General features: G+C 36.1%; 1 protein-coding gene across 1 annotated transcript in view; it reads right to left on the bottom strand.

The window, feature by feature from the left end:
- The window catches only part of LOC139855123 (cysteine-rich receptor-like protein kinase 15), a 51,868-nt gene extending 43,915 nt beyond the window's left edge, over window positions 1-7,953 (bottom strand). The window contains exons 1-2 of the mRNA XM_071844372.1: window positions 7,143-7,953; window positions 6,149-6,268 (exon numbers count right to left, since the gene is read on the bottom strand). Of these exons, the coding sequence (XP_071700473.1) occupies window positions 6,149-6,268; window positions 7,143-7,953 (931 nt within the window). The remainder of the gene's footprint in view (window positions 1-6,148; window positions 6,269-7,142) is intronic.
- Between the last annotated feature and the right edge of the window lie 5,909 nt (window positions 7,954-13,862).

Genomic DNA, 13,862 nt, shown 5'->3' with positions numbered 1-13,862 from the left:
TAAAATCCCCAACTATCGAAATCACTTAAAATAATCGGCACTACTATGTTGGCTAGAGGCCAATTGAAAACCAACTTAGATAAGGAACACAATCACTTGCAATTTCTAAGCTAGTTGTCTAGATCACCTAAGGTGTTGAAGCACACATTGATTCACTTCTCAAATCACTAAGAGAGCTACTCAATATATGTAATCAAAGTCAAGGCTAAAACAAACTCATAGCAATGGATCTTTAGCCAACTCAACAACACATGATCATGCGATTCATTCAAACAACAATATTCAATTGATTTGGGGCAAACACTAGCATTAGAGATTCATAGATAAGCAAACACAAGAGATTTAGCCAATCATGGCCAAATTCAAACTAATAATAAGCATAGAAATGTAAACAATCATCATCTTCAAACTATTACAAGTAATAAATGCAACAACAACAACAACAACAATACCCAATTCCACTAAAGTGGAGTATGGGGAAGGTTATATGTAGACAGTCTTTCCTCTACCTTAGAGTAAAAGGGAAGTCATTCCTCCACCCACGGATACCTATCGGTCCGCGGGAAGAAGAAGTCGTCCCTCCCTATACTAGAGGGCAGAGAGGCTGCTTCCTAAGGACCTCCGACCAGAAGAACCATGAAATCCGTTAAGTGAAGTAACTAAATGCAAGTAAAGTAGATAAAATAGAAACCTTACCATGGAAAGTGTAAAGATAAATATAGCATGTAACAAAGTAAAGTAATAGAACATATAGGTGAAATATGTAAGTGTCAAATATGCAAGTATAAACAAGCCATGTATGTATAATATGTGTATGTAAACATGTAGGTATGAAGCATGTAGGTATAATATGCAGTATAAAACATATAAGTATACTATGTAAGCATAAAGACATGTAACATGTAAATACGTGTAATTTAATGCGATATAATGTAACGCAAGACATGTAACGGTATAGTGCACTAAGGCATGTAAGTAAGTATAATGTAATGCACCCAACATGTTGGCATATGCTATAATAAGTATAAGTATAGTATGTGAAAAAAAAACATGGTAATGCAAACATATATGAAGCAGAAAAGCAAGTAGGCAAAAAGGCATACGATAGGAATATATAAAACTAAAAAATAAATAAATAAGAATATAAAATAAAAAATAAAAAATAAAAAATATATACAACCTAGTCATCAATCCTAATTCTACTCCGCCACAAAATTCTATCAGAAGTCATGTCCTCGGTCAATAAAAGCTCCTTCATGTCAAGCTTCAGTCTATCCTCCAACCTACGTGTAGGTCTACCTCTTCTCCTTACGTCACCAACCGTGAGGGATTCCACTCTCCTGACGGGTGCTGTGGGTGGCCGCCTCCTTACATGACCAAACCATCTAAGTCGTCCTTCTCTCATCTTGTTGACGATATTCCCAACTTTTAAGTTCTCCCTAAAAATCTCATTAGGTATCATGTCTAACATTGTCTTACCACACGTCCACCTAAGCATTCTCATTTCTGCCACCTCCATCCTCCTCTATTGGGCCTTCGTCATTGGCCAACACTCTGATCCGTACAACATGGCCGGTCTAATCGCTACCTTGAAGAATTTCCCCTTCAATTTAAGGGGTATCTTCTTGTCGCACAAAACCCCTTTCGCAGCTCTCCACTTCAACCATCCTACCCTTATACGGTGAGACACATCCTCATCTATCCTTCCCGATTTGTGTAGCATTGATCTTAAGTATCTAAAAGAATCCTGAGGATGTAAGACCTGATCCCCAATACGAATATCCACTGTATCATTGTGATCTTCGATCCTCCCATAGTCACATCTAAGATACTCCGATTTAAGTCTACTAATCCGGAGTCCATTTTGTTCCAGGGCATTCCTCCATTGCTCCAGCCTTCTGTTTAGCTCATCCTGGGATTCCGATACTAAAACAATATCATCGGCAAAAATCAAGCACCAAGGGATACTCCCTTGTATCCTTTGAGACAGCTCGTCTAAGACTAAAGCGAAAAGAAAAGGGCTAAGAGCAGATCCTTGATGTAAACCTACTTCTACTGGGAAATATTCTGTGTATCCTACCGTCGTCCGAACGCGAGTTTTCGCCCCCTGGTACATGTCCATAATAGCTCTTATATACCTACTTGGGATACCTCTACCATTAAGGATCTTCCAAATCAACTCCCGTGGGACACTATCATAAGCTTTTTCCAAGTCTAAGAAAGCCATGTGTAGGTTCTTTTGTTTCTCTCTATACTTCTCCATAAGACTTCTAATAATGTGAATTGCCTCCATCAAGGAGCGTCCTGGCATGAACCCAAATTGGTTCTCTGACACCTTTGTCTCGCGTCTAAGCCTAGTCTCAATCACTCTCTCCCATAGTTTCATGGTATGGCTAAGTAACTTTATACCTCTATAGTTACTACACGTCTGCGCATCCCCTTTGTTCTTGTAAATGAGAATAACCTCGCTCAGTCTCCAATCCATTGGCATTTTTGCGCTTCTAAACGTCGTGTTGAAAAGGTTTGTCAACTACCTAACCCCATCATCGCCTAAGCACCGCCACGCCTCTATGGGGATTTGGTCTGGTCCTACTGCTTTGTTTCTCCCCATCTTGCGTAGGACCACTCTAACTTCCTCCTGGTTGATCCTCGTGCAGAAACAATTGTTTTGGTATTGTGGGGCCATATCATAGACATGAGGTTCTCCATTCCTAGTCCTTCCCTCATTGAAAAGGGATGAGAAATATTCCCCCATTGAAAAGTAATAAATGCAAAGTGTGTAAAGCAAAGTGAAGATTACAACCCAAAATGTAAAGAAGATGAAGATCTAAGCTAAACAATGATGAATCTTGAGCTAGCTTCCTTGAATCCACCCTTAAACACCAATGGATGATGAAATTAGGGTTTAGTATGTGAAATTCGGACCCTAGGCAGCTGATTTCTAAAGATGCATATCAAAATTGACCTAATCTCGTTCCTTTTATAGTGCTGAAAATTTGGGCTGAAACAGTGACAGAAGCGCCGGTTTTGGCTCAGGAGCGGCGCTTTTGGCTTTAATGAAGAGCGGCGCTTTTGATCTAGAACAACGCTTTTGGCTCAAATCAGGGACGACGCTTTTGCTGTAGGAGCGACGCTTTTGGCTGGATAAGAGCGGCGCTTTTGCTGTAGGAATGGCGCTTTTGCTCACTAATGAAGAATGGTGCTAAAATGTGCATGAGAACGTCGCTTTTGCAGTTGGTGCGGCGCTTTTGTTCCTGAGGAGCGGCGCTCTTGAATTAGAAGCGGCGCTTTTGGAGCCGATTCTGCACTTTTCATTTTCTTAGCCAATTTTGCCCAAGATTTGGTCAATTTTACACCAAATCAACTCCTTGTCCCTTAGATTACCATTTAGCTCAATAGCATACAAAATAGGCTCCAAAATAGTCAAAACCGAACAAAGTGAGGTAGATATCGCGAGATAAAACATATATAAATGGAGCGATATCAGTGGGTAGATATGTGTTTGATTTAACTAAGACTGGGACTTCTAGTTCCCAATCCGAAGGCCAAACTATAGTTCCTCCTACAACAACACCACCACCACAACAGACTCCACCGACACAACAAACTGTTCCTCTACCTCCTCCAACACAAACAACACAGCAACAGCAATCTTCAATTGTTGTTGCATCCAGTTCCGGCTTAACTACTCATGTTGCCAATTTGTATCAGTTGGTGGTTTCTCTATCCAACAAGTACAATAAACTGGAAGAACAAAACAAGAAAGAAAATAAGAAGATGAGGGAGATGCAGAAGACTATTGATGGTCTTCAAATTGAGCTGGCTGAGTCGAAGAAACATACAGAGGATGCTAAGCAATTATGTTCGACTCAGGCTAAGCGTATCAGACGCATGGATCGTCGTCAGAGGCATTTCAAAGACAAATTATGTTATGATCTTGAAGACGGTACGATTCAGTTGAAGGATATTAACAGAGACATTGAATCATCGGAGTCTGAATTGTCTGATAGTGAATCTGAGAAGGATGAGACTGAGAATGTAAGTCAAATCCAAGTTAGTTTAAACTCTAGGCCTCTTTCTATTGATATTAACAGTCTAACCTTCTTTCTAGATAACCAAGGAGAAGTAAAGAACTCCCTGGACTATGACCTGGAGGAGGGCGAGATTGTACATACATTAAGTAATGAGGAGGTAGCTAGGATGTTTGGTATAGAGGTTGAACAGTTGATAGAAAGTGAACAGGTGTCGAGTTCTTCTGAACCTCATGTACATAAACAAACAGATTTAGAAAGTGATGAAGAAGTGGTTATTGAAGATGCTTCTGATGACGACAACCCAGCAACTGAGAATGTTAATGAAGATCTTCATGAGTTTGCCGACTTGTTCAAACAACAAACTGATGAAGTATTGAATAGGAAAGTAAATGAGAAGAAGAAGACTGAAGAAGTAGGTGAATCTTTAGGTCAAGGCGTTGCTGGTGAGTCTGTTGAGGAAGTTAATGAAATGAGTAAGGAAGAATGGCAAGAATATCGTAAGAGAATGAGGAAAAGTTTGTTTAAAGAATCGCCGCTTGAACCGAAATACAAGGAGTTTTACGACTATACGGGGAAAGTTATTGGCGGTAAAATTTAGAGTTGGGCATTCTTTAGTAATCTCAACCGCTTTGGAGTTCGAAGAGAAAACGGTGTTGACTACTTCAAACACGCCATGGATTTTAAAACGTTACCTGAGTTCGAACTGGAAGAGCTGGCTCGCTTAAAGCTTTTGTACAGTGACACTGGAGGCTGGGGTCAGTGGATGCATTATAAGATCAAGAAAGAGTTCAAGTTTGGTTGGAATATTTTGAGTCCACAGTTGTCAAAGATCACATATCGAACAAATAAAGAGACAGGTGAAAAAGTGAAGACGGTTCGATACAAGCGTGCTAGAGTTATGAAGCATGCTCTGGTTCGTAAGATGCCACAGAACTTTGGGAAGAAGTTTAAATGGTGGTACTATGATAACAGAACGGATGAGGCTGTGATCGTCCTAGAGTCTGAGAGAGAGCTGAACCAGATCAGGATATTCGATCCTAGGTGGATCAGCAACTTGTGCAAGGCTGACATCAAGGTCTTAAGAAGACAACCGATATTTCATGAGCTTTATAACATGGAGCAGGCTATGCAGTTTAATAGAGTTGTTCGTACTTGTTATGCTTATGATTTATGTACTTAAACGTTAGTTGTTTTAGTTGTTTTTTATTTTGTCATGAACTAGATCCTAGGGGGAGTTTGTTGGTGCATTATAAGTCCCTAGTTCATGTAATGTCGAGAACACGTTGAATTGTAATGAACATTTGTGATTACTTATGGTTTGTATTGCGTTAATGTTAATATCACAAGTTCTGAGCATCCGCACGGATGCAGGAAGCATCTGTACGGATACAAGTGTAACCGCATGGTTACATAGTGTAACCGCACGGATGCAGAATGCATCCGTACGGATACATCAGCTGGGTGTATATATAGTCCATTATGGGTTTTTTGTTAGGGTTACGTACTATAAACCCTTTGAGCCGTATCCAATCGATCCCAGCAGTTCCCTATGTGTTCTAAACGATCTAACACTTATTCTAAGTCATTCATACGACTAGATCATCATTAGGGTTATTTGTTTTGACATAAAACCCAATATATCGAGATTTCTGCACTCGATATTGTTGATATTGATCGATTAATACTGGTTAATCGATGCCACAACTCTGAGTGGAGAAATAAATTATTTTTATTCATTCCAGGATAAAGAAACGATTGTCTACATTCCGCCTCCCTCATACCCCACAATGTGGAATTGAATTTTGTTGTTGTTACTTTGGGTATGCTTTTTTGTAAAGTTGCTTTGTTTATGTCTCATTTTGTACCGCACTTCAACTACGGAGTATTTAATTAAATGCTTCTACAACTACAAAACCAAATCAGGAGTTTAAACGGTATTGATTTCTTTGCATGTTGAAAGAGATCTTAAACCTTTATTCAAGGGAACATATCAAATGTTTAAAGATGGTATCGTTCGATTGTATATCTTGCACAATCTTGAAGACACATGTGGTTAACATGACTTGCATTCATCGATTAAAAAGAACTACAAATAATATCTATTTTAGGCTGACCTGCAGGTTGCTTCAATTTCTGGCGTCGTCGGAAAGTGATGAAGACGACTAGGATAATCACTGCTAACACCAATAATGCAGGAATAACAATGACTACAGTATTGGTTCTTTTCATATTTCCTGAAACACCAATGATATTAGTAGAGTACACAAAAACCTAGTAACTCTTAATCACAACAGTCAGCCGTCTCAAATAGTCAAGTATACATATAATTAAAGTCATTCATAAACCAAAGGCAGACTCTTTGCCTTAGTGCCACAACGATATGTGAGTAGGGGTGTAGACGAGTTGAGTCGAGCTCGAGCTTGACAAGGATCAAGCTCAACTTGTTCAAAATTTAGTTAGCTCGAACTCAAAGTCAGCTCCTTTCGAGCTTAAGATATTAAGTTCGAGCATAGCTCATTCGAAATTATCTAAAGTCGAGTCCGCTTCCAGTTCGGCTCATATATACATGTAATAGTTATTATTATAAAATTATATATTGTAATTACATAAAAATAATACGAAGTAATTAATGACTATGAGCTGGTTCGAGCTCGTTTACTAAACAGCTCATTTAGGCGAGAGCACTCGAGTTCTCATTTATACCCCTATAGGTGATCAGTGGCGACTCTACATTGTATTCCGTGGGGTCACGGAACACCGCTAGTTCAAATTCTTTCAGTAGAAAATAACTTTTAAATTCTATATGACACCACTAAATTTAACTGTAGGACCCCATATATTTATCGATTTATTATTTTTCCTTTAAATTGTGTAGGATATCACTAAATGTAACTACTCGAACTCCATATATTTTTCGAATTTGTAATTTTTTTTAAAGGTAAACGATCACTAAAATAGCATTAAAATATAATTAATACTAAAAAGTTTCGGGGATCCCATTGAATCTTGATCCTCCAATTGCCACTATGTATGATATGTGTGACTCTATAATATGTGGATTGCCGTATTAAAAATACTTAATAAAGATGTAAAATAGAAGTCACTCGCCTGGAGGTGACGTTGGCGAAGGGGCCAGAAGAGGAGGCAGCGGGGCAAGAAGAGGTGGCGGGGCATGAAGAGGAGGGACCAGAATCTGTGGAAACCATGTTGAATTGAAAAACTTATCGGTCTCATACCGAATAATACAATTGGGCGTGTAAAATCTTACTCCCAAACTACGAGGGTACCATCGAACCAAACTCGTGGCATTGACCAAGCACTCGTCACATTCTGTCTCCGAAAAATCAGGAGTACACTGCATTGTCCCATATATTGTATACGAGTCGGATATCGTAACGTTTTTAGATGCATACTTCCGTAGCGGTCCACCACGTGCAGCTTCCATCCGCAACGTGTCAAGCAGAGTCACCACGGTTTGATTCCATAGATCAAAGATTGTATCTGGAATATTATTGGGTAGTCGGGCATAAAAACCGTCATAGTTATCCATAGTTTGATATGAGTACCTAAGGAAACAAGTGTGGTACCATCCCACAGCCTCCCATTGATTCGGACATTCTTGTCGCACCCGACTTTTAGCATCGTCCACGCATTCCCGACAAGTATCCGGGTCAAGATCTCCACGGCAAACTGCGGCGGCTTTAACTTCTCCAAAAGAGGAATTGAAGAACCCAAAACCGTTGTTTGTTTTAAGAAAGGAGGAGCTAAGTACTTGGTCAAGATCTTGTTTGTAATTTGAATCCGTTGTATAGTTTCCGGTTTTACCGCAGTAGTAAGCCCATAAATTTGTTTGGCCGGTAGTTACATAAATATTGCCAATTATTACTGGAAAAAACAAACTGAAAAAAAGAAAATCCATTTCTAGCTATAATATACTTCTTGAAAATGTATGATACTAGTATTAAAGAAATGAATTGTCCAAATTTATGAAGAAAGAAAACAATAATGCAGGTCGCTGTTGTGGCATTAATGCAGCCCTATTCCCGAAAGTTTTGCGGAGACTACTTTAAGTCAACGGACAACCCAGTTTAGGTCCACGCAGCTTCTGTTCCTACAGCAAGCGTGTAGTAACAGTGACATGGGTAATTGGTTAGAAATAGGTATGTGGTTACCTTTGCAATTTGCTTTAAAATCTCATGATTAATGTGTAGTCTAAAGCATATACAAAACACTGTTCAAGGGAGTTGATTCCATAACTTTACTCTTTTACCACTTTTTCTTCATCATCTTATTATGGAGTATAATAATAACAAAAGATCACGTTCAGGATCACGTTTATGGAAATGTTATAAAATAACGATCAAATAATAAATCGTGTAACCATTAATATCCTACGATATATATATATATAGAAGTAATTAAATAAACAATTAATCCAAATGTCATTAGTACGTGTATGATGTATCAATTTCAACAAAGATTATTGTATCAGCATTTGAAATTGTTTTAGTTGTCGTAGAAGTATCAACAAGACGTTAATTACCGATATAACCCCAAATTCAACATCTGTAGCACCTTATGACGGTAGCACGCTAAAAATAAAAAATAATAATAATAATAATAATAATAATAATAACAAAAGATCGATTGGTATTTATTAATAATGTAATAAAAAATTAAATAAAGTTTAGCAGCTTGCTACCGTCATAAGGTGCTACAAATGTTGAATTTGGGGGTTATATCGGCAATTAACGTCTTGTTGATACTTCTGCAACAACGAAAACAATTTCAAATGCTGATACAACAATCTTTGCTGAAATTGATACATCATACACGTACTAATGACATTTGGATTAATTGTTTATTTAATTACTTCTATATATCGTAGGATATTAATGGTTACACGATTTATTATTTGATCGTTATTTTATAACATTTCCATAAACGTGAACTGCGTTAATTCTCGCTATTTGCAAGGGTTGGGTCGCGAAACGTGATCCTGAACGTGATCAACAAGTTGTTTCCTTATTTTGTGCGATCAATAAATTGAAACCATGCATTATTGCAAACCTAACACCTACGTAAATAATACGGTGTAATAATTTCTCTGAATTTGACGTTGATTAACCAATTACAATATTAGATATAACCACATTAAATTACTTGTGTTCTTTACATTTCTTGAGTTAATTTTCTTCGTTAATTCGTTATTATCTATTTATGATGTGGTGGATGATAACTTTGAGTTATCAAGTTCTTGTTGGTGCTCGCAAAATTCTTAACAAATAGTAGATGGAAGAAATGATAAGCCTAAGGTTATTTTTTGTATAACTAGTGTGTAAAGCCCGTGCGATGCACGGGTTTAGTTACGATTCAATATATGCATGTTCATGTTGCAAAAATAGTTTCTGATCGACCCAACGTAATAGGTGTAGGTAACATTACCCGTATCCTCTTGCTAACCAACCAACCAACCAACCCCCTCCACCTTTATGACACATCTAGGATAGAAGTTGACTTCGAGTCTATATTATGCTTTCTAAAACAATGCATTTGTTTACAACAAAGAAGCATAAATAATGGAGTGTAATATGTAGGAATTTTTTTTTTTTTTTTTTTTTTTGTAATTTATGAGAAACATAAATTTAGCCAAAAAATAACCATTTGGAAGGAGATCGATCTAATTATATTACTAACAGTGGTTGATAATACTAAAAACGAATATATATTTCATAGCATTATCCCTCAAGAAAGACAAGCTTTTAGTTGCAATTGTTCTAATTTCAAGTAATTATCGTTTAAATAATAAAAGGTGAAGACAAAAGACAGTGTGATGACCCGAAAATTTCTGACTAAATTTAAACTTAATCTTTAACGTTTCCGACACGATAAGCAAAGCCTATGAAGTTGAATCCTAAAATTCTTGAACTACTTTCATATATTCAAATACCTTTCGGTTGTTCTTGACGATTCGCGAACAATTATATGTATATAGATACATATATATATACTATAACTTGAAAACGTAACAATGTATTAATTGTTTGATACCGTACATTAAACTTATTGGTTTAAATATTTATTTGAATATATATGATAAGTTGGAATATTAATTATATGAATAACTTGCGACGTATATTTAAAACGTCTTTATGAATGTTGAAAATATATATTAACTTGGTCATAAAATGATTTGTTATTATATATATATTAACAAATAGCGAGACAATGATTTATAGAAGTAAATGACCAAAACACTCGAAAGTTTAAGATACACTTTGAATGATATAGTTTATTGATAATTTAAGACTATATTTTGACAAAGGTACGAGTCACAAAACGTAAATTGCGAGTTCTCTAAGCGTACAAAAATGCGTTCGAGAAACCGGAACCGGAACATAAGTCGAGTGACAACGTACGAGTCATCGGAACGAAAATTACAAGTCAACTATGCACGAGAATATAATATAATATGTAATTAATTAATATAAATTATATATATTATATATTAATAAATAAATATGTCGACAAACAAGAAAACAAAAGTTTGTGAGCTGGATCAGAGGGCCATGCGATCGCATGGCCTTGAAGCACAAATCCCATGCGATCGCATGGGGTGCTTTTTCAGAAAAGGTTCTATAAATTGCACGATTTCAGTTCTGTTTTTCTCACACTCTTAATATTACTCCGTAAGTATTTATTTATATTATTTATATTATTGTTATTATTATTATTATTATTATTATTAAGATTAATATTATTATTAATCTTATTATTATTAGTATTATTAATTAGTATTATACATAAAATACTATGACGAGGTTATGAGCGTGTCACCTTCAAAATGGATTTTCAAGCGAGATAGAACTAAGGAAATTATGGGTTATAGCTATGGAGGCTATGGGTAATCTTCGTGGGTATTATTCGCAAGTCAAACCTAGTGTTTATCATCTCTGTTACGTCTACGTACTGTCCTACAATATTGAGTCTCAATATTGATACGTAAGCACTCATATTTTATCTTTTATATATTAATTGTGTATCAATGTCTAGTGCTCGAGTATATATATTTGTGCATGCTTGTATGCTAAATTTCGTCGTTAAACAGTTTATGATGAATCACGAATTAAATACATATATTACTGATAAAAGGTATATGATATGCATGTTTTTGGAAAGCTGGCGAAAAATCAATAACTTTTCATTTATATATCGAAAAGTTTCGATGAACGGATTAAAAGATATGATCAACTGAATTATGATTGACGTTAATTGAAATTTATTTTGAATCTGCAATTAAGATTTAAACAACTTGTTTACGAGATTGATAAAATGGATTTTTGAATATTACCAACCGAGTAAATGAATCATAATATAAGGCACGACTCTTTTGTTGAACAATTGTCAAAACTGATTGTTTTATCATATATAAAAGCCTTATAAAAACTATAGTTTAATTTTACAAGAATTGGGAAACTATGTGAAATATTAAAATAGTTTGATTGCCATGATCATTCAACTATTGTATTGAGTCAGATTGACTTTTTGAAACGACTTTGGATAACTTTTGTATGTCGATATCGAGCATTAGGATTGTGATACACTATGACCTGACCTAGCTTGATAGACATTTATTGACCAACATATGATCTCTAGGTTGCGATCTACGGTTATTTGATATTCCGAGTTTCAGTCACATTACGATGAACAACTTTATGTGCTGCTAAGGTGAGTTTCATTTGCTCCCTTTTTAATTGCTTTTGCAATCTATATTTTTGGGCTGAGAATACATGAACTTTATTTCAAACGCAATGGATACAAGTACATACTAAATTCTACACTGAGTTTGAACCGAAAATCCCTTAGCTTTGGTAACTAGTAACTGTCGGTTATAAGAACTGGTGGGCGCGAGTAGTAGTATATGGATCCATAGGGCTTGATATCCCCGTTCGAGCTAGAGCACTAGCCTTTTAACGGACGTATGCTATTTGAGAAGCATACACGTTGGTTTGCGTGTATTATTAAGATGATTATACAAAGGGTACAAATTATATATACGTTAAGTTTAGTTACCAGGGTGCTCAATCTTGTATAATATTTTGATAAATATTTCGGATGAAACAACTGAAATCTTGTGATCCACCTTTATATACAGATTATGTGAAACACTAAAACTATGAACTCACCAACCTTTGTGTTGACACTTGTTAGCATGTTTATTCTCAGGTTCCCTAGAAGTCTTTCGCTGTTTGCTTATATGTTAGACAAGCTATGTGCATGGAGTCTTACACGGCATATTTATTGTAACATCCCGCGTTTTTCCGTTAAATTTATTTTTAACACCGTTTTTTTTTTATATAATAATATCTTTCGTATTTAAATTCGTCGACTCCGTTGACGAACGTTCATAATATTCTCGTTATTTAATTATAACATCACTCGTTTACTCTAACGTTTTAAAATATTTCGTTTGGTTAATTTCCGCACCCGACAACAAACTTGAGGGACTAGTTTCGCCAAGGTGCCAAACATTTGACTAGGTCAAATGGTCAACACCTCCTCTTATCCACTCATTTCACCTCCCACTTTTTTCTTTCTTTTCTCTCCACCATTTTTGAACTCAAAACACCCATTCACTAAATTCATCATCTATTTCCATTCAAGCAATCAAACATCAAAACAAATTATATATTCGTGATCCTCTCTTCATCCTCTTCGATTTGGTACCAATTTCATCACATTTGGGTAACATTTCTAAATCACTAGATTTCTTTAAATTCATGTTCTTGACTTAAAAGTGTGTTAATTAGTGTCTATGGCTCATTGTGATGTTGTGTATGTAATTTGTATGCTCGATTTGTTGTTTTTGGTGTAACTAGCTTGAAAATGAAAAATGCATGCTTAATCTTTGATTTTGGATGATTATATGTTGTTAGATGCTAAGACTTCATGTTTTAATTATGCTCCTAGTGTTACTAGCTTTATTTTGATGTAAAGTTTGATTAAGGAAACCTCCTAAACTTGATTATGAAATTTGGTGAATTTAGTTTAGGGTTTGATGAACTTGAAATGAATCTTAGATGCATTGAATGATTGCCATGTTGTTTTGTTTGCGTTTAGTTGTATTGTATGCTTGATTATCTTCAAAACGGCGTATTATACATGTGCATTAATTTGCCGAATCATAATATGGCATTTATGAACTTGGAGTAATAAATGATGAGCATTAATGGTGATTTTGATATGAGTTTGTTTGGTTTTGATTGAGTAAATGCGTTTAGTTATTCTCCTTGTCAAATTACCTTTCTAATGATATATGATATGCGTTTTAAGTGTTTTCGGTGCATGAGATGTGTTAAATTGTATTTTGGTTCGTGACTTGGACCATTTTTCTGCAAACTGCATGTTTCCCAGGTATTGCGCGCCGCGCATATACCCAGAAATCCCAGATGTTTGCCTTCGTGGTTAAGTTCTGACCAGGATTTACACTTGGGTGCGCGCCGCGCAACCCATAGCGCGCCGCACATACTGCCCAGCTCATTTTGTCTTTGTTTTTCATGTCACAAAAATGTTTCCCGCTTTACTATAACCCCGTTTACCATGAAACTTGACTATTATGCTCGTATATGACTTCTCATCATGAGAAAATTGTCGGACACCCGACCCGACCCCGTTGACTTTGACTTTGACCAAGTTTGACTTTTAGTCAAACTTAACCAAACAATTATACGATCGTTCTAACATGCTTAACTACTTGTATCGTGCATGAAACTTGACTAATTGATTCACATGCTACATAATCGAGTTGTAACGAGCCATAGGACTAAT

This window comes from Rutidosis leptorrhynchoides, chromosome 6, assembly GCF_046630445.1.
Source record: "Rutidosis leptorrhynchoides isolate AG116_Rl617_1_P2 chromosome 6, CSIRO_AGI_Rlap_v1, whole genome shotgun sequence".
Lineage (NCBI taxonomy): Eukaryota > Viridiplantae > Streptophyta > Magnoliopsida > Asterales > Asteraceae > Rutidosis > Rutidosis leptorrhynchoides.
This window is presented reverse-complemented; position numbering and strand designations above follow the sequence as displayed.